This window comes from Hippichthys cyanospilos, chromosome 8 (assembly GCF_059441005.1).
Source record: "Hippichthys cyanospilos isolate Australia breed blue-spotted pipefish chromosome 8, RoL_Hcya_1.0, whole genome shotgun sequence".
In the NCBI taxonomy this organism is placed as follows: Eukaryota; Metazoa; Chordata; class Actinopteri; order Syngnathiformes; family Syngnathidae; genus Hippichthys; species Hippichthys cyanospilos.
In genome coordinates this window covers 17,566,996-17,590,924 of record NC_142376.1, presented here as the reverse complement: position 1 = coordinate 17,590,924, position 23,929 = coordinate 17,566,996, and the positions used below count along the sequence as shown (strand labels likewise).

The window sequence follows — 23,929 nt, the reverse complement described above, 5'->3', positions numbered from 1 at the left end:
GACTTCCAAGTCTTAACTCATTCAATGCCAGGGACATTTTTTCACCCCCCCCCCCCCCCCCCCCCCCCCCCCCCCCCCAAGAGTCCAGACATTCAAGCCCAGATATGCAAGTACGTAAAATACGTAGGTATCTGGGATCGAATGTCTGGACTCTTAAAAAACGTGAAACTACGTCGCTGGCATTGAATGCGTTAACGTGGTGCATTAGTAAGTTTATTTACATTTACAGTAATCGTATTTATTTTGAACACAACCTCATCAAACCACAAGGGAGGCTGTGTAAATAAAGAAAACACATGACTCCCATTCTTGTGACTTTCAGAAAGTCTTGTTTCATGGCTGTCTTCAAACTTGCTGACAGCTCCCTTCAAGCTTGCTGGCGCTATTTCCGTGTTTCCTTCATGATGTTTTGATGCGCCACTCTTGTGTAGCGAAAAGATCTCATGTGGCTGCGAGTCATGAATTTATGGAAAAATGACGTATTGAAAGGATTTATTTGTATTTTTGTGAATATTTTGCATATGAAAAACATTCAAGTGAATTCATCAATTCTCAAAACACAATTTACTCCACAATTGTGAACCACTCACTGTGACAAAAGCGGGCAAATAAACCTTTGTAAGGAAAAAAAAAAAAAAAAAAGTATTTTGATATTAGAACAAAAAACATTATCCATCTTATTAGCCCACCGTGCCAACTAAACACTGCTTGGAAGTATGAAAAACACAGGTGGCTTTGTTTTTTCAGTAAACACATTTGGGTCCAAATTTAAATTTTTATTCATCATGTTCAGTGTCCATACATTGCGCTTTGGTAAACAAATTATAAGTAACAGAAATAGTGTTTTCTTCTATGACAGTGTAGCCAGTGAGAGAAAAAGTGCAAATAACCATGAATGTTTAGTTTGCATGTTCATTTGAAGAAGTGTGCTGTGTTAGATTTTTCACTTTTCTTTGTTACTTAACAATGATACCCTTGACTACGACGTGGTGTTAACTCTATTAGCATAGCACGTAGTCTTAACAAAAGGCGGTGCAACGCAAGTAATGCAATAGTGTCATGCATAACCTTTCAAATACAGTAATATTGTAATGTAACTAATTACATTGAAATGACAATAATAAGTAATAAATATTGCATTACCGGTTATGAAGTAACCTGCCCATTGTGCAAATGAGCCTTTGTGCTTTTAGGAAACTGCGAGTGGTGACACTGAGCTTCATTTTAAAGAGCAGAAATGAATTTTTGCGTTCAAACATGTGGCACAACTTGCACTTTTGGAGGTTGGACTAACACGCAGCAAAAACGGAATTTGTTTTGAACATGTACCCCGGGAGCAGGAGGAGACTTGTCGCGGCCAAACCAAACAGCGGCGAGATGACGTTTGGAGTATTAGTATTCTCACACTTTCCCTCATCCCCTTCATACACTTTCTTGTGATATCACAAAAAGGACTAAAAACTATTCCTTCAATTGCTCTGAGCTTTTGAAGCCTACGTTGTTAGAAAAAGCCAAATTAGTCTACGATTGTGCCGTTTTAACTTCCTCAAAGAAACCGTTTCTCTCTCTCCTACTCATTTCCGTTCCGAACGTTAAAGCCCTCGGTGCTTTTTGCAACCACGAGGGGTTCGTTGAAGAAATAAACATTTCTGAGCTTTCCCTCAAAGCCCCCAGCAAACAGACCGGATGTCACGACGGATACATCGGTATACAATTCAAATCCGCCAAAGTACAGCTGCCCGCCGTAGTCCAAGGCTACGTATCTCCCAAGGGGGTCCACGTCCTCCAGGATGATTCTCCTGTTGTTCAAGTGGACTCGAATGACGGTACCGTTTAGCGAAATGGAAACGTGATGCCACCTGTTGCAGCAGAGCGTGGGACTTTTGGAAGTCGGCGGGATGGAAATCCTCTCCCCGAGATTCAGCGCAACTTTAAGGCTTCCCTTCTCAAGCCCCACTGCCAGGAAATCATCATCGTCGTGTCCTCCTTTGCCCATCCACAAGATCAAACCGTCGCTGGTGTCGGTGAGGAAGATAAAAGAAACTTGGGCGGCTCTTAAATTTCTCCCGTGGTATTTCAGATCAGTATATTTAACGTAGGAGTGTCCCACAAACTTGAAAGCGTCCGTGGGTACCTCTCTGGTGCAGTACTTTCCTGCCCATCCGAGCGGGCAAATGCAGGCGTACGACGTCTGACCAAGAGGTGCGCATATGGAGCCGCGCTTACAGATGTTGCCGATGCAGCTTAAAGACCGATCACAAGTTGGGCCAGTCCATGATGCTGGGCAGTCACACGCAACGGAGTCATTTCCTGTTGCCCTGCATCGACCGCCATTGTGGCACACCTTGTACCCGCAGGCCGTCCCATCCAGGTCCCCCACATTTGCCCCGCCGCTTGCCCCTTTTTCCGTCAAGTCCAACTGGAGCCCGTTTAGAATCACTTCTCTAATGCCGCCCGCGAAGCCCGTTGGTTCCCCTTCCGTCGCGTCCGTGGACACAGAGCTCAGAGAAGAGACGCCCCCAACAAAGATGTGGGTGGCGACATCCAGTGTGCTCATCCCCCGGGTCACATTGTGTCTGACCTCCTTGCCATCCAGAATTAGGAAGCCCTGCTGTCCAATCCGTCCAGCCTTCACTGTGTGCCATCGCCTAGCACGCGGGTCCACTTGCAGATCAGTTTGCAAGACGTGCGGACCGTCCCCCAGATCGTACCGCAGCTGGACATAGCCTGACGTCAAAGAGAGGCAGAGGAAGTCTCCTGCGGGAAGGAAAAAAATCAATCATATACAAAAAAAACAACAACAATCAACTAATCCTTAGACTGCATGTACGCGTAAGTGCCGAATGTGGATGGAAATTCGACACTAGTATCATAACACTTATGAGGAAGCGTGCAATTCGTCATTTTTATTTTGTAAACTTCAATATGTCAGAAAAATAACAAAGATACATACTTGTCTAGGTTTAGGAATTCCTTATCTAGAGGAGAAAAAAAAATCACGAGTGGTTCATGAGGCTTAATTTATGTACCACTACTCATAATTCTTTCATGGCCACTGTATCCATTTGACAGACACACTAGGTTAAAATGTTTGAAATTTTAGGCTTTTGCTTTGAAGAGACCTTCAAGTCATTAAACATTCTCTGATACTTGATGTGTAAATGTTATGCACAAAAAGAACACTGATTTCTTTTTTCCATTACGCCCTATGTCGGGCTCCTCGCAGGATGCAAAATTTTGCAAAACCGACCACTTGCTTAGAACTTATTTTTGCTTAGTTTGCCAAAGGTTGCAATGTTTTTTTGTTGTCATATTGTGGTTTATGAATGACTTCAAAACAATCACAAAAAAGTGTTGAAAAAGTAAAGGGAATGAATCCTTTAAATTATCATCTAAGATAATACCAACCACAATTTTAGGACTTTAAAAAAATACTTTTTTTTATTTGAGTCCTGAATAACCAAGATGTGCATGATTTGTTTTTTTTTTTTATGAGAATTTCTAGTCTGGCCATCACAGGGTTAAATCTCCACCTTTGAAGGAGTGTTTTGTTTTTCAGTCATAAGAGTTCATAACCTAGTTATTACCAGCTCTGTCCCCAAGATGCTGCGCAACGTAGAAAAGGAGGCCACCAGGTGATAAAGGTTGGAACTGCATTTGCAATACAGTCCTGTGTCTCATATTCACTGAAGGGAAGGACATCCAGGAGTGCTTTCCACCGAAGAATGGATCGCTGATGCTCACAGCTGAAATGGGCACAATAGAGCAGTTAAATAATTGAGCAGCGAAAGTGCTTCCTTGTTGACAAAATGAACAGAGAAAAAAAAACACGTGTAATGACGAAGATCGGGTTTGATGGTGTGACCTTTCTCGCAGTGGAGTCCCGCTGTTCCCAGGGGGCACTGACAGGTATATCCATTTGGAAGAGGGATGCAGGTGGAACCGTTGGCACACAGAGGCGGGGGAGCGTGCGCGGCATCGCACGCCGACGCTGTCTGCGAACAGAGCGCCCCCTTCCATCCGAAAGGGCACTGGCAACTGCAGGAGGAGCACGCAAGCTTAGAACTAACGCGTTCCCTTTCACCGTCACGGCGAAAGGCCTTACTATACTGATGAACCGGAGTCCACACACGTCCCTCCATTCCTGCACTGAACATGAACACACAAGTTGAGCCCGCACTGACCCACACTTCGCCCAAAGGCTGGACGTCCAAGGGAATTGACTGTCCCGTTTCTTCTTGTTCGAAAGTACATGTCAAAAATGCACCCTTGAAGAAACAGACAGACGTTGGATGCTGTTTTAGGGGTTATTCAGTTCAAACACAACTGAAATGTCAGAAAAAACAGAAACGTCAGAACTCCGATAAAGCAAGCCCAAAATTTCGATGCACTTTCTCTGTGCGAGATGACTTTCGTGCATTCTGATTGGATGGATTCAATGACGCCGTTGACGATACTCCTCCTTATGCTTTTCCCGGTCATCTTTTCGGTTTGAATCCCAAAATTCTGGAACTGATAAATCTTGTCAAAACACACCACCCGTGTAGTTAAATTAATTTTTTGCAAAATCAGACAAGTCGACAGTAGAATCTGTAGATCATAAATTATTAATCGGTATCATGTAGAAAAAAAAAAAGGTAATAGCAGTGGATGTATGACACTGGCAACGATAAGTGGTAAAATGGTAACTATCTTTGCTTTTCTACCCACAATTCTATCTAGTGAGCCTGTAGAAAAAGAAGCTTGGAAAAAGGAATAAATGCATGGGCAGATACATTTAATTGCATATTCATTTAAACCTATGCACACATTACTTTCCTTGATTGGTTTACAGCCAATATTATCACAAGCAGTTCTAACATTCAGCATTCTTTGTTAAATTAAAACAAATTGCCATGAATTGCTGATGAGTGCTCCTCCCGCAATACCAACTATATAATGAATTGAGGAAAAATGCATCACAATGTGTCAGCGAGATCCGCAGACATTAGACATGACATTAGACTGGTGAGTAAATCTGCTCAAATGGTCCGCTATGCCGTCTGTTTTGATGTGACGTACTCGTTTAACTCCGTGCAGGAGGACGGAATTGTGGCAGCCGTGACAAACACAAAACTATTGTGGTGCCGTGGCTACACGCTTAAATAACCCACGTTGGAACAACAAGGAATACAAACTACCCAGTTGATAACTTGGACTACTCAGTTATCGGTTAAAAATAATACACATTTTATTACCACCAATTTTCCAAATGCAACAAACCAACGGCCAGTCACCGCGATCAGGATTTGAACTCTGATCCCTATGGTCCAAATTTAGCGGTGTTCCACACCGCAGCCTTCCTATTGAAATTCAGTGCAAGTCCAAAATGGCCCACCCAAGTCCAATCGTAAACTCTATCGACCAGGTCAAAACAATTAGCCCAACCTTGGGTAAAAAAAAGCAACAACAACTTTCTCTGCTCGACATTAACAGCTACCCAATGAGTGGGTTAGGAAAAGCGCGCGGTATTAAATAAACAATCGCATTTTTCAGAAGCAATATATCTTCAAGCTCAACCAAACTATCTTTTGGGGAGAAATGGTGACGCTACCACAGAATGTCAAAATATTTGCTCAGTATGAATGCATGTCTCTCAGCATTCCAACAACAATCAAACAAGGATGTCATCAAACACCTCCCCTCCTTTCCCCTCCCCTCATCTAGTTTGACTTTTGCATCCATAATTCAATCCCATCCAGGCAATATTTACTTCAGCCTTTAAGTGCAGAGCATGGAGGGAAAAGAAGCAATCTCTTTGCCTTTCTTTCTTTGGTCACTGGCACAAACAGGATGCGGTGGAAATGTCATGTTCATTCATGAATATTCATGCACTGATGCCATCTACATAGACTCAAGTGATGTTTGCAGCGCTGCAAATTACGGAGTTGTGTGTGTGTGTGTGTGTGTTTAAAAATAGCTGTACACACTTTGCGCGTCTCCGCTTCCCATCGCGCTGAATAAATGCCCTCGATAGACGTGTTTGCATGGAACGCCGTCGAACCTGGACAAACACCATTCCCAGTTACTTGTTATTTGATCAGTGGCTCAAATTGACAGACTGATTCATTTCAGGAGTCACCGCGTCTCCTCTGCCACCTTTCCACAGGGGCAGTGTGGATCTGTTGATAACTGGGAGTGAAGTGAATTATCAGTGTGTTCACTGCCAGCCATCATGATTAGGGCTCCAGGAAGGTCACACAGATCTGATTAGACACCCATGAGTTCTCATTACATCCTCAGCACTGGGGCGATGGCGCCATCGCTGTTGAGTTTACCAATATAAGATGCCGCTGGGTCAGGCGGAATATGTGACCTGTGGTGCCCGCAGCTGATTAGATTTATTTATTTTGTATTTCAAAGGAAATCTTTTTTGAAAGGCTGCACTGAAACCAACGCCGCGTACATAAACGCGACACAAAACAATCCGGGCCTTGGACACAAAAAGCTGTTGTGCGCTTAGTTCAAATGGCTCTGCTGCAAAAATTGGGCCTGAACACTGGCTGCGCTTATAATGACGTTCCTCGATGTCAAAGTTTGTAAAAGAGCAGGCCCGATATTGAAAAAACAAAAAAACTTCCATTTCAACCAGAGTTGGGAGTAATTATTGTTCGTATTAATGCTTTGATAACACGGCTGTTCTAATCTCAGTAATGCATGTCACAGTATACAGTTTTCTATTTTAAATATGTTTGTAGCATTAAAGACCAATGAATAAATAACATAGGTGCACAATGTATGCAAAACTGTATGCAAAAAATGGTCATTGTGAGGGCCCATCGTTTTCAATTCAAACAACAACAGAGAAAAAAAAAACACCTTGTATGACTTCATAATGTATAGTAATTAAAATCAAATTAAGAGATGCGGTCACCAAGCTTTGTTCGGCGGTATCGCCAAAGAATGTCATGTTTTTAACGGTGGCAAATTGGTAGATTACGCTGTCGTGACTCCGCGCGTAGACTCGAATGGCATTTGGTGACATTTTGGCTCACAGCACAATAACTGTTTGCTCTGAAATATCTTTGAAGGTACAGAGATTACATTTTGATGCACTCGTGGCTAAACGATCAGAGAAAAATAATTCTTAAATATTTTTTCAATCAATAACAAAAATAATATTAAAATGGAGTTTCTTGACAGGCTAATTTGTTTGTATACATTAGCTTTCTCGTAACTTTTTTCCTAAATAAAGTTCCATGAATGATTCATCTTGCCTGAAATGTTTTTATTCATATCCATATTGTGTTGCATATGACTCCTAGACAGTCTTCAAATGACTTCTGTGAAATAATTTAGATATTCACTTAGATATTCATGACATTCTGAAATCCTGCTGTTAGGTAGCTGCTAACTCATCGTTAGCAGGTGTGTTGTGACTGAACTATCATCTGTCCATCCATGACAATGGCCTAACGATGCCACCGCTTTACAAATCAAACATTAAATGCAGCAGCACTTTAAACTGGGCATGAATTAGAATGTGGCAAGGCACATGAAGAGGTAAGGAATTTGCCTTTCTTCTTCCGCTTGCTTCTCTCGCTCTCCACATTTCAAAAACATGCATGGTAGGTTACGGGTAATTGCTTAATTGCAGACGGGATTATCCATAGGTGTAAATGTAAGTGTGAAGGATTCTTGATCAGAGCGGTGCAAAGAGGGTCCAGACTCTTAAGAAAGAAGTACATAGCAACGGATAAATGACCACAATACTCAATGACGTTAAGTTTATTTTTTGGAGGGACTTGACAAGAGCAGAATAAGGTTCTGGCCTAGTCTACACTTTCATTATACACCTCTCCTCTACTTACAAAAGCAAAGTGATCTCGGAATGGAGGCCAAGTCACACAGCTCTGAAAAGTGGCCGTCTTACCCTGAAAGCCTTGATGGAACCTGGAGCCTAGTGGCAGCAGGTCAGGGCTGTACTCATTATAGCCGCCAACAAAGAGTTGCTTGACAGCAGCAAGGCCCTTCAGTGGTCCTGGAGACGAGCCCGTTCTGTTTCGTTGTCCATCAACCTAACAAAGATGTACATACTCGAGCAAGTACTGTCAATAGTCGAAAAATCATCTCAAGAGTTGAAATGACCTCCAGTAGCTTAGATTCACATACTATTCAAGATTCAAGAGGTTTTTTTTGTCATATGCATAGTAATACTACACAATGAAACTTTTATTCTGTCCATGTCCCCGACCCGAGCGACATTTCACAATCGAGCAAATAATAAATGAGGCAAAAGTCAACCGACCAAACAAACAAACAGTAATAGAGCGATAAGAGCAGTAAAAATGAACTACTAATAATTGAATGGCCGTACATTCTAAGCATATTATAGAGTAGATCAACATCTACTATAGTAGATGCAGTGTAGTACTATGTACTATAGTTATAGTACAAAAAAATGGCAAAAACAACTTAAATACTTTCCATTGACTTGTCACACTATTCTTGTGAATATTTCTTCGAGTTTTTTGTTTTTTTTCCAATCGGATCTTTGGACCAAAAATAATGAGCACAAGCCTGACACGCCAGACTGTGGCATCATTTACTGGCCCACATTTCTGCCATTGTAACGGACACATCTAAAAAGAGGTCAGAAAAGCAATAAGATGTTCTTTGAAAAATTCTGCAATCATCTAATCACCTTCAGCCACCCTGTTGTGTCGGCTCTTCCAAACGTGACAGTGTGGACGTCCATGCGGAGGTTCAGTCGATCTGAGACGATGGTCGCTATACCGGAACCAAGATTGAATTTATGCAGAACTCTCCCCTTCCGCACACCCAAAACAAGGAAGTCGTCACCATCAGTGCCTGGAAATAGAAGCTGGTAATGAGCAATGAACAGCACAGCAGATAAAGTAGTTAGGTTATAAACATATTAGAAATAGCATGAACTCTCATTGAACTGGAACCCACCAAAACAATAACAGACAATTACCTAGATTTAAACTCAATTATACATGTGGTTGCTTGACGGGGCACATGGTAGATGACATAGTTCATCACTGCAACCATTGCGGCTTTGAGTAACTCGATTACATGCATTAATAATATATTTGGGCTTCACTGTTTTGAGTATGTGATCAAAGCTGACGCTTCATCAAAGCAATTATTGTTTTAGTTGTTCATATTTCATCTTTTCTCTTATTTTGTTTTTGAATTTGCACCATTTCTGACTTTGCCGCTCTCTCTCTCTTGTCAGGTGTTTCATTATTCATATTGCTCTTGTGTTTTTTTTTCTTTTTCTTTCTCTTGTTTGTGAATTGAAGTCTCTGGAGAAGACAACAGTGGACCAAATTCAACTTATTTTGTCTTCTTTTCAAAACAGTACTATGTGGCGATGCAAACGTTTGCACATCTTGAAAAGGTAAATTCCAAAATGGATTGAAAAATGTAAACAATGTGTTGCAAAAATACACGCTAACTTCATTTCAGAAATAGTGTGGAAAGACTTCAGCCCAGTAGCTTTTGGCAGCTTTGCTTTGGTAATTTCTTTTCTCTGACTTTTTAACTGATATGCAAAAAAAAAAAAAAAGTTCTCTTAGGAATGAGGAATGTGCTATTTATGTCATTGCCGCCGGAAAAGATGGATAGAAAAAGTAGAGGCAACAGCTTTAGTTTCTGCTGACGTGCAGACCTAAATGGTTTTGGTGCCCCGTTTTCATTTAACAACTGCAAACTTGCTGAGACACAAAGACATAATCCCCGAAAGTGTGCAGGTTGCTGACCTTGTCCTTTCTGCCCAGCGAACAGGATCAGGTTGTCTTTCAAAGCAGAGGAGCGATTGGCCAGCGTGAACTTCAGTTGGAACTCGTAGAAAAAGCTGAGACTCGGAATGTTGGAGTAGGCCATAAAAGACGTGTGGCCAAACTGGTCAGAACCAGTGAATCTGGCACGTGTCACGTTGACCGCTGCAAGAGAGGGAGGAAGGAGACCTTGTGCTCTTCCATCACAGCTCGCCAAAAGATGGCACTATTGCCACACCGCACCTCAGCAGAGCGAGTCAAATCCTATCAGAACGCTATTAGATGATGACCTGTTTTCAAACACTATCACCTCTGCAGTCCCATTCTATTTCCATTAGTAGCTATTTAGGCTGAATTTTGGCAAGGAGCCGCCGACTGCTTCATCCTCCCGCTGCACACAATAGGAGCACAGTAACATTCAATTCAAGTTTAGTTACAGAAAGCGTGCTGGCTGCACTAATGCGCTTTACTTGTATTGAAACTCTGCAGTTGATTTTGCACTGCGGACATAATGTTAAATTCCGACATTTTTGAAAATTCATTTTCTCCCCTCCTGACGAACTGAATCCAGAAGTGACATTCTTGAATAGGAAACACTTTTCATGGTGGCAAAAGTAGTCCACAATTGCCCCCCTCATGGGCATCAATTATTTATAAAGCATCGTCATCGCCACTATTTGCTTGTCTCCCCGAATTGCCTCTATAAAAGTAGACAAATGGCGCCGTGTTGCCCTTACTGTATTTTGCTCAATTAATTGTACTTCTTTGACAACATGCAGGTATGGAGATACAGTATTGCCAGTTTTAAAACGACTATTACGGTTATCACACCCCACCTACAAGTATGTACATGCAGTACCAGTCACACATTTGGAAACATCCTCTAAATCATTTCCCCCCCATTATGTTAAAAAAAAAAAAAAAAAAAAAATCTCAACTCTACTTGCAATATGAATAAATCTTAATGGCAAAAAATGTTTTTTTTTTATCACGACAGAATATTTTATCATTGAAGCATTTTGGCCCGATGACAGTTTTGAATATTATTGGTATTTTCTCAGTCAGCTTTATGAAGTGGATGATGCCTTATGGTCTGAATGACTCAGCTCACATCATAAATACATTATGAATTTCATGACATCTTCCTATGTTTGAAACATTTGAATTTGATGGTAATTTCTAGCTTTGACTGCTACTACAGCAATATAAGAAATGATATTATTAATAACATACTCAACTATTTGAAACAAAGCGTATGAAAGTTTACCATACAAATTAGTGGCACACAAAATGATATCTTTTGTAAAATAGGAAATGCATAGAAAGAAAATCATTTTTAGGAAATGAGGAGTATTTTTCTTTTTGTTCACAATCCATCAAATCTGTCCTAGATCGCTCAATGGTCAGCAGCTAATAACTACTACTCATTAAAATACAATCTGAACTATACAGGCCTAATATTAGGACATAGACTCACAATTAAGAGCAATAATGAGCATCACTCTATTTGTATTTCTTAAATTATTCATAACTTGAACCACAGAGATTTATCTAGACATAAAGTAGGTAATGTAAGTTCATTAATGCCACACTTTGTTCCCATCTTTTTTTACATGTAGCGCTGCATGCATTAAATGTAAACAATACCCTGTTTTTAAAGGTTCGATTCTAACCCAGTTAACCTTGGTGAACAATGGAGAAAGCGTTTTGTTCATAATCCGTTGTAGTGAATGCACTTGCTTCATGACAAGCTATTCATTCAGTGTAGACTGGAGAACATAATGGCATGAAATCATGACATTAAGTACTTGTGCACCCATATCCATAAAAGAAGTCAGTATTTGAGGGTTGAATCAACCACGAGAACATGATTTCAGGTATGCAGTTTGTGGTACAGTACATCTTTGGAAGATTTTAAGACCCTTCGGAAACAAAAACAAAACCAGTACAAAACTAATGTGTAACACAAACAACATGCATCATAGGTACATCCGACAGAGGCCCTACTCAGCATTTAATTGGAGGTATGTTGCCTTTAATATCCTCCATGTTCAATCTTAACACAACATTGTGAGGATGCGAGTAACATCTCTGCAAACTGCAAAGTTATTGTAGATCATTAATAATTCTAAGTGAAGTCATGCCAAATATACATTATTGTTTCATGAACTTCACTTGGGAACTCCAATATCCGTAGCACGTTTAGGTCTTTCATTGCATTTCATTTCCTGGTTGGTCAGAGAACAATTGTATCAATTTATGTGAACTTCAGAGGGGACGTGAACAATTTGGACTGAAGTAAAAGAATATTTGTCTTCTTTTCTTTTGACCTTTTAAAACATCCTCATCAATCATCCTCTTTGTTTGGTTGTCTTTGAAAACCATGACAGTGCTTGCTTTGACAAAGAACAACCAGCAGAGTTTGAAAAATGCAAAAATATAATATCTGAAATTAGGGCTAGGCAATTTAGCCTAAAAATAATCTCTTTGATTATTTTTTTAACCCTACTTTTGAAACAAAATAAGTAAATATTTGACAGAAAAGTCAAAACAAGTTTGGCTTTTATTCTTGCTAGCATTTAACATACATAACTCCCTGTTAAAATTAAAGTCCAAAGTGTCTGCCTTGCATCAAATACTTCTGTAAAAAAAATGTAACTAGGAGAACATTGTATGAGACTGTGCAAACTTTTTTTTTCATATTTTTCAACAAGATACAACAAGTTGGTTGATACAGTATTTTTCGCCGAAATAATTTTGTTGCGCTGCTAACTTTTGTTCCAACAGGCCTCGAACAAATGTTGCAGCGGTACTTGCTCCGCGTCTGTCGCCGCAAACACTAACCACTTCCAAACTGCCTACGATACTACTCCTGCCTTTTAGAGACAAAGGAGTCACTTTATTTGTCAAGTTGAGCTAGCCTTCCGTTTGGCGTGTGGAAACAGGAGGAATGCAAAAGCTACAGAAGCTCAGTCCTAGAAAATTTGATTTTATGATTTTTTTAATTCATTTGTGACAAAAAATATATATTGCACAGGCCTAAATGGAATGCTGAAAGGGAACATGAACTGACATTTGACTGCCTTGAATAGTTTGTCGAGTGGAATACCTTACAAAATTAACAGGTACTGAGTAATTATCCAAGGTTATTCCAATACCGTTTTTTCCAAATAACTGTAAATAATTATACAGGATGTGAGCGATCATTTGGCAGTTCATATTAAGTACAAGAGCAACAGCGGCTGTTGTCAGTCCAAAAACCTTTTATACCTTTCTGCTGGTCTGCACATGGTTTGATCTTTTCAGAATTTATGTTTCTTTTTGGGAAATACAATGCTTGACCATCAAACAATATTCTTTTTTTTTTGTTTGCTTTAATTCTCTTTTTATGTCATTCATCTTAAAGCGGGGTCATGCTTGACCTTGGTAAACTGAATGCCAGGGGTTTTGAGAATCACTTGCAACAATAACAGTAATTGGCATGATACAACAGCTGTGTTCAATTATGAAAGTCCGGTCCGTTTCAGGAATGAAGAAAAGGTTCTGTGACATTGAGAAGCGCATGTAGCAAGCCTCATGGGAGTGATCAGCTGTGATTGTGCTGATCTTATCGGATGTTGGCAGGATTTAAATGTCAGGCGCACGGTTGGTGCTGCACTGGATGGTTGAATTGCTGCGTCTGGCACGTGGGTGCTGGAGCATCTCTATGATATGCCAAGAACCCCGGCTGCTCTTTAGTTTCGTCATGCAAAACCTTTGCTTCTGAGAATCAGAGCTGACTCTTGCTTTCTTGCCTGACTTCTTTTTTTTTTTTTGGTGGATTCCGAAAATAAACAGCTCTTAAGCAAATGAATAGTACAAAAAAAATCCAACTTTCCCACTTTTATAGAGCAAAACTGTTGAGAAAAGTTTGTTTGAGTAAATACAACCTGATTAACTTAAAAGTCCTTTGAAATATTCAGCAAATCAGCCGTGAGTTTTGCTTTGATTATCCAACTTTATTGCTGGAGGAAGAGCACATTTCTATATCCTCAGCACTATTTAGTTCCATTAATCCCTTTACTTAACAACAGACACTCACTCTACCAACTGCTCAAGGCTCCTATTCGCCAACTGTTTGCAGATGAGTTCCTTAATAAAGCAACAAAATCTACACTGCTATGATGTGAATGCTGTGAAAAGGGGACAGTTCTAGGGACATTGTTCGTAACTGAAGACTGAAAATGGCCTTCATTTCGGTTGTTTGTTCACACAACAGCTGTATTCTGTAGACAGAAAAACAAATTGTCTTGAAATGGGTGTTTGTTTGTCTAAACACTGAAAAATTAAAGACTCCGCTGCACAAGTATTCAAGCATGTCACAACCAAAACAATGAAAAACTTCACATTTAAGATACAAATGTCAAATTGTAAACAAATGTATCTTGACTTTAGACTGCTATGAAATACAGGAGTAAAATAAATTGTTGTGCTCGGTGACAGCACCAAATACTTTCCTGGAATGCATATTAATGAGTTTTTCCAATCCAATCCAACTTTATTTGTTACGCACTTTAAAACAACCACAGCTGACCAAAGTGCTGTACAGAAAAATAAAAACATCATAAAAACAGACTCAACAGCTCAAAGACATAAACGCTAAATCTGATAAGACAAAATGGGGTAAGGGTCAAAAATAGAATAAAATGAAGGATAAAAAGAATAAAATAGCGAATAAAAATGATAGGGATATTCTCATTTTTTAACCAGACTTACCTTCATCACAAAGTAGGCCTTGTCTCCCATAAGGACATAGGCATACCACCTCCAGTGGGGACTTTGGGATGCACGTTGCTCCGTGACTGCAGGGGTTGCGGTCACAGGTCATAAACTGGCACAGCTGGCCAGCGAAAAGTGGGGGGCACTCGCAGAACCAGTCCGCTGCATCACTAAATGGTGAAGATGTGCGAGAACATAGAACCGAGAGGTGAAAACATAACACACATGCGGTGCTTGTCATTACTCTGCGTAACAGTAAAACATTGCCAGGTGGTAACATGGCCAAACAACTTTAAAATGAACCATACCATACTAAATAAACAACAGACAAGAATGCCTTGGTATGCTTTTATTTTGAAGTTGTTCTCAGAAACAATTAACAACAGCAGATGATTTGACTTCTACTTCCCAAACTGTTGCTTCCGGACTCCCAATATGAACAGCACAACGCGGTTCTGAAATCCCATTCAATCGGCAATTCAGTGCACTAACAAACACAACCGAAAATCGCTGACATGTTATTGTATGGCGCGTGTTGTCAGTGTTTAGCCTGGCGTCTAGCGTGAATTAGCTGCTAGCTAGCCACGCGAGAGTGCTCCATATTGGCTGGCAAGAGCAGTCAATTACTTTTCAAAGGCAGTTGATTAGCTGTACCGTATTTTCCACACTATAAAACTCACCGGATTATAAGGCGCACGGGATTATAAGGCGCACATAGAATTGAAAATATAGTACTGGCTGGGGTTGCATCTTGCATCCACTACTAGATAGAGTTGCGTTATGCATCCACTAGATGGTGCTGCACTAAAGGAATGTATGAAAAATAATCAGCTAAGTCCTCAAACTTTATTCATAGAATATAAACTTTATTAATACAATATAAGCGAACTGCCAAACTGCCAAAATGAATCAACGCCTGTTTTGTTGTAGTAGTATCTAGAGAAGGGGTAAAAATACCTCTTGATTACATTAAAAGACTGTTTAGATAAATTCCAAAATGAATCAAGAGCTTAAAAGAATATAATTATGATTAAATATTAAACTTTAATATTTTAATGAAATTGCAACCAAAAACTTTAAAATATATTGTTTTGTTGATTTAAATTGCTATTTGCGATAAGTATGGTGTTTTTGCGTTTACAAACACACAGATTAGTTTATGCAGTCAGCATCCATTATCAGCTTTTTTTGGAGGTGCAGTCAGGAAGTCGATGTGTTTTGTGACATGTGTGAGACGTCCCAAAGTTTTCTGTGCCAACATATAGGAAAGGCAGAACAGGTATACAGTACTGTACTGTATTTCTTTGGGAGTGGAACAGCCGACACCCGTTTATTATTTAACCCCCTCCAAAACTCACCGTGTCTCTCGTCGTCCCCCTGACATCATCTTTCCCAGACACCTCCCTACAATCCAGCCGTTACTATAGCATGAAGGCCGTGCTCATTCAGATGACTCCCTCATTCAGAAATCTTCCGAGTAAGGTGCACTGTCAGCTTTTGAGAAAATTTGAGGCTTTTATGTGTGCCTTATAGTGCGGAAAATACGGGAAATGTGCATACTTTCATGATGACAGCCTGTCAACAGTTCCTGTGTCTCAAAAGTGTGGGATGTGATTCTAATGACACTTCAAATTTATGGGGAGGAAATAGTCTAAAATCTCAAAAATTGTATAAAAAAAAAAAGATGATCAAATTTGGTAATTCCTAAATAAATGGACATTTCTTGTTTGGTTTTCTGTGCGTATATTTGGTTTTCACCAAACAAAATAAATAAATACATTTATTTATTTCTGACAATTCAATATTTGCAGTCTTACAGGAGAAATACAGGATGCTTGGACTACTTTCAAATCATCTGCGAAGAAGAACAGGATGGTAAAAACCTACAACACATATTATTTTATTGTATAATTTTATTTGGATTATTTTATGTCACTAATGTTTTTCAAAACTCTATTGTAGGATTTGTGTCTTTGTGTCCCATCCCTACACAGTACAAACATCCGGTACACAGTGAATCCCTTGACAACATTTATTATATCAAGAGAAGATTCGGTCCCTGTCTAAAGTTAGTTAACTTAAAGTTAAGTTAGTCAGTTAAAATTTATATACAGTACAAGAATTTGCTCAGAATATTTTACAGAGATTCAGGTTGAAATTTTACAGTGAAATGTATTCTGTGGAAATTACTGTGCACAATGACACATGTTTCATGGAAATATACAGGGTGTTCCAAAGTATTTGACCCCATTTTGTAGGCCAATAATTTTGATAATTTTCGTTGGAATGATGTCAAATTTTCACAGCTTGTGTTGAAACGTTTCATGTTTTTGCGTGTAACGTTTGGCAGTTCTATCTTTTCTAAGAAATGCCATCCACTTCAAAAGATAAGGACATTTACCATGTGATTTTGTCCTCTTGGGCTATGTGAAAGGACTAGGCTTCGTACCTCCTCTTCCAGCGAACATTGAAGAACTCAAACAGAGAACTCAAGCTGCACTGGAAACTGTTACCAAAGACATGCTACAGCAAGTTTGGCACGAGCTCAAATACCGACTCTACGTGTGCCGTCACAGGCGGCGCGCATATTGAACATTTATGAAAATCTGTCATAGAACCAACAATTACAGTCGTCCCCCGGTTTACGAACACCCTCTTTTACGAACATTTCGACTTACGAGCGTTGACCACGGAGTTTTTTGTCCCCCACTTACGTGCAAACCTTTTGTCTTACGAACATTCTGACATGCCGGCCATTGTATTGGTTCAGATATTTTCGCTCTGCTGCGTCATCAAAATCAGTAGACGACGCTAGTCACGGCAATGTTGAACGTTATTGCTCTTACAATGTCACAGTCACTGTCTCAGTCACGGTGTCAGTCACGGAGTCAGTCACGGAGATGCCGATATGCTATTGGTCAATTAAGGTCTCGGTCTCACTCACTGAGATGCTATTGGCCGGCGTCACGTCAATCACAGAAATGCCGATATGCTATTGGCCGAACGCCTTTATCTAGCTTGATGGCACAGCTGGTCGGGACGGAAGGAAGGAGAGAAAATGAGTGAAAAATGGAAGGAAGGAATGTTGTGAAGACTTTGCAAACTTTATCTGTTAGACATGGCTTCTAAAATTGCTAGTGGCGGTAAAGGAATAAGTAAGAGGATGATGACAATAGAAACCAAGCAGGCGATAATAAATAAAAAAAAAATACGAAGGAGGCGCATGCATAGTTAACCTTGCTCGTGAGTATGGCCGTAACCGCTCGGCAATCTTCTAAGGGCAAGACTTTCCTTGCCGGGGAACGGACCTCGATCGACAACAAAATTGAGAGGCTTCTTCTATTATGGATTAAAGAGAAGGAAATCGCCAGTGATATGTTCTAGTTTGAGAAAAGTTCCCATTTAAGAAAATAAATAAATAAATTCTGCGGGTTGGTCTCTGCTCCCCTCCGCTTCCATCCAGCATCCAAGTCACGTCGCCCCAAAGGTAAATGTCATTTTTCCTTTGTATATGTTATTTAATTTAACTGTACAGTAGATTATGTTTCTCATTTTTAATATGTGTATAAAGTCGTGATGTTTTTACCTAAGGTTTTTGCACGCGTTGCACGCATTCACTAATTAACATAGGTTTGGATTGCCCGTCATATGAGCAGTTCAAGTTACGAGCGTAGCCGCTGAACGGATTAAGTTCGTAACACGGGGGCCCACTGTATTTGTACTTTTCTTTGTAAATTTGACCAATAAAACTTATGACCTTCAACATAAAGTGTATTTTGTTTCATTAAGATCCATCAAGTAGTTTCTGAGATATGGGCATTTAGAATGGGGTCAACCATTTTGGAACACCCTGTAGTTCTTGAGTAACCCTGCAAATTTACACACAAACCAACCAAACCAAAGGGTGAAAACAATCGCTTTGGTTGTCCGGGTCAGAAAAACAACACTTCCTCCTCATTGCAAAAATCTCACTTGGCAATAAAACAAGCCAACATTCAAAGTAACATCGAAGCAGAAGAGACGTGTACCAAAGGTATAGAGTCGCAGATAGAAGAAGCGCTGGTGAGTTTCAGGCCAATAAATTAATCATGTGTTTGGTGCAGCAGCTCTGCAGGGTGTGTTTTTGCTTGTGGTGAAAGTGGTTCCCACAAATGAAATATTTACATTCTGTCGCCTGCGTAGTGCATTGTTAGACACGATTCCATTCTACTACAAAAAAAGGATTATTAACGACCTGCTAATGCCGTTTGTAAAGTGCAGTGATACACAGCTGCATATTTTTATTACAGATTGCACCTAATGTTTAAAAAAATATTCCAGATGTTGAATTGTCACAATGAGTAACTGTATCTCAGAGTAAACAGGTAAATTCTATTGAATGGCATCTGACAATATCCTAAAATCAACTATACAGTACATTGCATATCAGTCCTGGGAAATGTGCTACAAAAGACATGTCCTAATATCTGAGGACATATTGGGTCTTCCCTATAGGCAGGGCTCCGAGCAGAATATATTAGGTGTCAACAGAGCATTCTGACTGGACATTATGTACAGTAAGTGCAATAATCTTTCGATGCCAAAATAACATAATTTACAAACAATTACAATGTTTCCCACTCCAATTTCATCCCCTTTCTACATAAAGGTACACATGGCAAGCCTAAAAGAGAATAAGTAAAAAAAATCTCTATAGAGTATGCCAACCAAAATAATAACATGAAAAGAAAGTCCAATCCTGTTCTTGACATTTCTTGCAAAAATGTCAATTGTCTCCAGCTGTGTATAAAGTGAATAAATGAAGAAACAAGCTAATGAAATGCATTACCTCAAGTCCAAATAAATTCCAAAATTTCACAAAACTAAGGTCGACATGCATGCCTTTTGTGTTTGTGAGGACACTATGATTAGGAGAGGAAGAAAGTAGTCTGGAAACACTTCACTTTTAATTGGCCTGCGCAAACTTGATTAATGTGGTGGCAAACACATGCTTAAATTTGCCCCAGGCAGCCACTTAGATGATGAAATTCTCTGTGTGTGTTTTAAATCTAAATATATTAAAGCAACAATAGGTTGAAATTATACACTTGCAATAAAATCTGAAAAACATTATAGTGGTTCATTTGCAGGTCATTGGGAGAAGAGTATCTGGGTCAGGCAGGAAACACCTCAATGTTAACGATAATTAATGACTAATATTACTAAAATCAAAATATTCTTCACAATGGCAGGAACAGCAAAAGAAGGAAGGAAAACAAGCAAGTCGTGGTCCGTCATTTCACACTTACGCCTTCAGTGGTGTCTGATTCGAATAAATACCCCCCAGAAGCACACGTACGCATTACTAATGCAAAAAGTGCATGCATGAAAAGTTAAGCCCCGCCACCTGTGCCAGCTCCAATCACGCAACCCTAGTTGCTGCTACCGATTGAATGGTTTAATGAGGTCCTCAGATCACCTCGGCGGCCAAGGCGGCGTGCCCAGAAGACGTTCAAACTTGACTTTCTAGCGGAAGTAAAAGTCATAACAAGGTTTCCGTAGGTGAACCTGCGGAAGGATCATTAATGGAGAGAGAGAGGAAGGCGAGGCCGCCCCAGGGGCCCAGGACTGCGCCCGAACCCCTCAGGGCCGGCCCTCCTGACAGAAGGTTGCGCGGCCGCGTGGCAACAGGTGCAGGGAAGTGGGCGAAGGTGCGCCGGGGTGGTAGTTTGTTGACGTTGTCAACGGAGCGGCCCCCGATCCGCGTCAACGGCCCTGCCCCTCCGCTCCGTCCTGCCGTCCTACACCTGCGACCTCGTTCCGCCTAACCCGTGCCTACTCAATCACATAATCGCGGTCGGGCCACGGGCAGTGGGGGACCTCTCCCCACTGGTTCCAGCATGGCCCGGCCGCCTCGGAACCTATCACCTCATTCACCGGGTACCATGCCATTCATGAGTGGCCCTCTTCAATGATCACCCTCTTCAATAAAAACTGAAAGTACAAGTTGCATTCACCAAAACGTCTGTCTGCCAAAACACTTGATTCGACACAAAATCCATTCCTCAAGAAGACTTCAATGACTTGCTTGTACAGTTTGTCTGTGCTTTTCAGTTCCAACAAGAAATCCTTCTGTATCATATGATTTAATTTGCTTTAAAATGCCGGAGAATGACCACGCTATAGAAGCACAGGACACAGCCAAACGGTCAAGCTTGCTTGATGTGCATAGTGCTGCTTCCCATGCTGAATATCCAATCACAGAGCATGTACATGCTCGTTCAACGTGAGGCTTCTAGCTGGCCTCACGGTTGCCACCTTGTGATCTGATTGACTCTTGCAACTGTCTATTAACTACATGTGCCCTTTCACTTACAGTGCACAGATAACAAGAAACTGTTGATTGTGAAGGATTTGCGTGGATTTCATACAGCCTGGCGACACAAGTTAGCTGAATTCTAATTGGATAAAAAAACAGTAACCTAAAGAGACGACACTGGAAGGAGCATAACCAAATGGATATAATATGACACAAAAAGAACAAAATATGGAGAATAATTACCTATATAGATATTTAGGAAAAATGAATAAAAAAATGAAACGAACTTTTATTATAATTATGATAATGATGTCAGGTTACGTTAGGCCAGCATTGAAGGCCTGGCTGGCTCTGACGGCCCACTAAGGAAAATAAGGCATTCCTTACTATTGCTTTAATTCTAAATGTATGATGTTAGTGCCAAACTAGCCTTTGACTGTGGGTCAGAAATTCCACCTGCCAATCATGATCTGATACGGCAGGAAATGTTTGTTCTAGGTCATTTCTACCAATAACAGAACAATAATAATCAGTTAATACATCCGTAGGTTAAACAAAAGAAGCAGTTAGTTGACATTATCCTTTGTCAAAAATAAAATGGAATGCATGTTTGTAGTGGATGTTATTCATACACAAGGGCTGCTTTGGTATGAAACACTTGCCCTCAATTACAGTACTGTAAACAGACAGAAACCATTACGAGAGAACTTTTTTTTCGGAAGGATAAATCATTTCAACATCATAGCGCGTCCCTCGATGAATTTTAATAATGCCAAGGAATAAAGTAGAACTTGAATTTATATGTGACATTCACCTGATCTACTCAGGCTCTGTTTAAGCAGACGGCTCAATGACATTTTCCTGACATAGTCCAGACAGTCTTGGCTAGGCACGGCAGTGACGAAGGGCGACGTCTGCCGAACCTCTGTCGAGTTTTTCTTGAGACATACTGTCAAAGCAAGGCATCACTCACATGCAATTCCTTTAAGAATTGGGAAAAAAGACTTTTCTCTAAGGATCAGACTATTCCCTCTCTGCAACCTCTCCTGCAAATATCTAGACTAGAGGTGTCCAAACTTTTTTCACTGAGGGTTGTACACAGAAAAAGAAATCAAAGGGTGCACACGCCACTTTGATTTTTTTCTCCTTGGTTTTATTGAACATATTCAAGCCATTTCATTGGCCCTTCTTATTAAAACATGTTTTTCTCTGTGTACGTCAAGTTATTTTTTTCCTCATTTTCAACTCCCATATTGGGGGAGGGGGTCGACATATACCCGTATAACTCAAAACCAGATGAATTTTCTCCACATATCAGTCTTTCCGTAATATTGATTTGAAAGTGAAATTAGTAATATCATGTCATTTACCAGGCTTGAAATATATACCTCTAATTTGATATAGTATGCATCAGTTTTAACGCCTTATTGCCTCTTTTGACTTTGACCAAATATGAAAAGGAAATGACGGCGACTTGTCTGTTTGAGACAAAAATGTGAGAACCGTGACATGGCATGTGTCATGTAAGCTGGTGGGGGGAGAAACACAGCGAAGAGCAACCGATCCATGCTCCGATCTCGCCATAGTCGTCACCTGGGTAAAGAAGACTTCAGCAAAGCATTTCTGGAGACCTCCATGTCAAACAAATTAGATGGGTCCAAAGATGACTACCCGTGGAAGAGCATGTTCGAGGAGGGGCTCTTACTCATTTTTGCAGTTCATTGCACAGGATTGGGTCGTACGCTTTCTCAAGGAGATACATCATGACCATATTTGCTGATGTAAAGTTGATCTTAAATTTGGATAACATGCGGATTGACAGCAACTCAACATATGTTATCTGCAAAATATTTTACCGGAAAAAGAACCGCAGACAGGTCAATTGTTTTTTTATAACTTTAAAAGAAAACACTGGACAAAACGTCATGCTTTCATGTAAATACAGTATTATGTTGTTCAACGGAGAGTTTAATATGCAAGTACAGATCTATCAATTTAATGATTTTTTTTTTTAAATATAATTTCAAAAGATGGATTCTTCATTTAATGAATTTGATAAAATAGAACAAAGTTATCATTCTGATCCATTATGTCTATAATTAATTTATTTCCTTGCTCTTAAAAGAAAATTACGGATGGTCCGATCCGATCTGCTAGATTGGAATGGACTCCAATCCAGGGTAAAATGACATGATCAGATTCAATCCCAATGCAGTCCAAAATGGCTGATTGGCAACGGATTGTTTTGATAAATCCAATCCAATCAAAAAACCCAGACTATACTACAGTATATATACTTAACTTCACCCTACACGAAATGCCATGAGCGCTGATGAGCTGTCGCCATGGTTTCCGTAAAAGAAGCAATTTAACCAACCACACGAATGCTTGTTGATTACAGGCTGCACATTACATTCATCCGAGCTGCATTCTTCACTCCCAATGTATAAAAGTGAAAGTAAGCAGCTCTAATACACATGACAGCACTTCAATCTGGCACATACAGTAAATTGGACAAAAGGGGGATAATCAAGAGGTGGGCTAATAGTCACCGTGTGACATTCGTTAGGTAATACACTTAGTCACTTTATTTAGAGGAAAACGTTATAGCTACCTACTTTATGTTTGAAGAGAAGAAAATTTGATCTCAAATCTCTGTGTGGTTGGTAAACCCTAAGGACAAGTACCTGTTAACCTCACATATCAAATGAGTGATTTGTAAAGTAGGTGCTAATTGTTTAAAAGGAAGATTGTGGATTAATGTGAGCTGGCTGGACTTTTGCTTCTGCAAGTTGCCAGGCAACAAGCAGGGAATTGTCTTGTTGGGGAACATTTTCCCAATTGGACTTTATACACTGATAAGATAAAAAGCACATCATCAACATTAGAAAACTGTGGTTGCAATGCATTTGATGAAAAATGTTGGAAAACTTACATTAATACATTTCAAAGTCTTCATGATAAGGACCAAAACTTTACAGAAAATGCACAATATTGTGAAACTATCTTATTGTCATCCTTTTTCAGGGTGGCTTTGTCAGGCTAACTCGAGCCAATTCAAGCTGGTCACTGATCAATCACATGACAT

At 40.1% G+C, this 23,929-nt stretch overlaps 1 protein-coding gene across 1 annotated transcript in view; it reads right to left on the bottom strand.

Moving 5' to 3' along the window:
• Nucleotides 1-477: 477 nt before the first annotated feature.
• Nucleotides 478-23,929, bottom strand: part of eys (EGF-like photoreceptor maintenance factor) — a 206,135-nt gene continuing 182,683 nt past the window's right edge. The window contains exons 44-51 of the mRNA XM_088421408.1: nt 14,541-14,713; nt 9,768-9,950; nt 8,684-8,850; nt 7,913-8,057; nt 4,106-4,268; nt 3,866-4,038; nt 3,588-3,746; nt 478-2,757 (exon numbers count right to left, since the gene is read on the bottom strand). Coding sequence (XP_088277534.1) covers nt 1,571-2,757; nt 3,588-3,746; nt 3,866-4,038; nt 4,106-4,268; nt 7,913-8,057; nt 8,684-8,850; nt 9,768-9,950; nt 14,541-14,713 — 2,350 coding nt within the window. The 3' untranslated portion in view covers nt 478-1,570. The remainder of the gene's footprint in view (nt 2,758-3,587; nt 3,747-3,865; nt 4,039-4,105; nt 4,269-7,912; nt 8,058-8,683; nt 8,851-9,767; nt 9,951-14,540; nt 14,714-23,929) is intronic.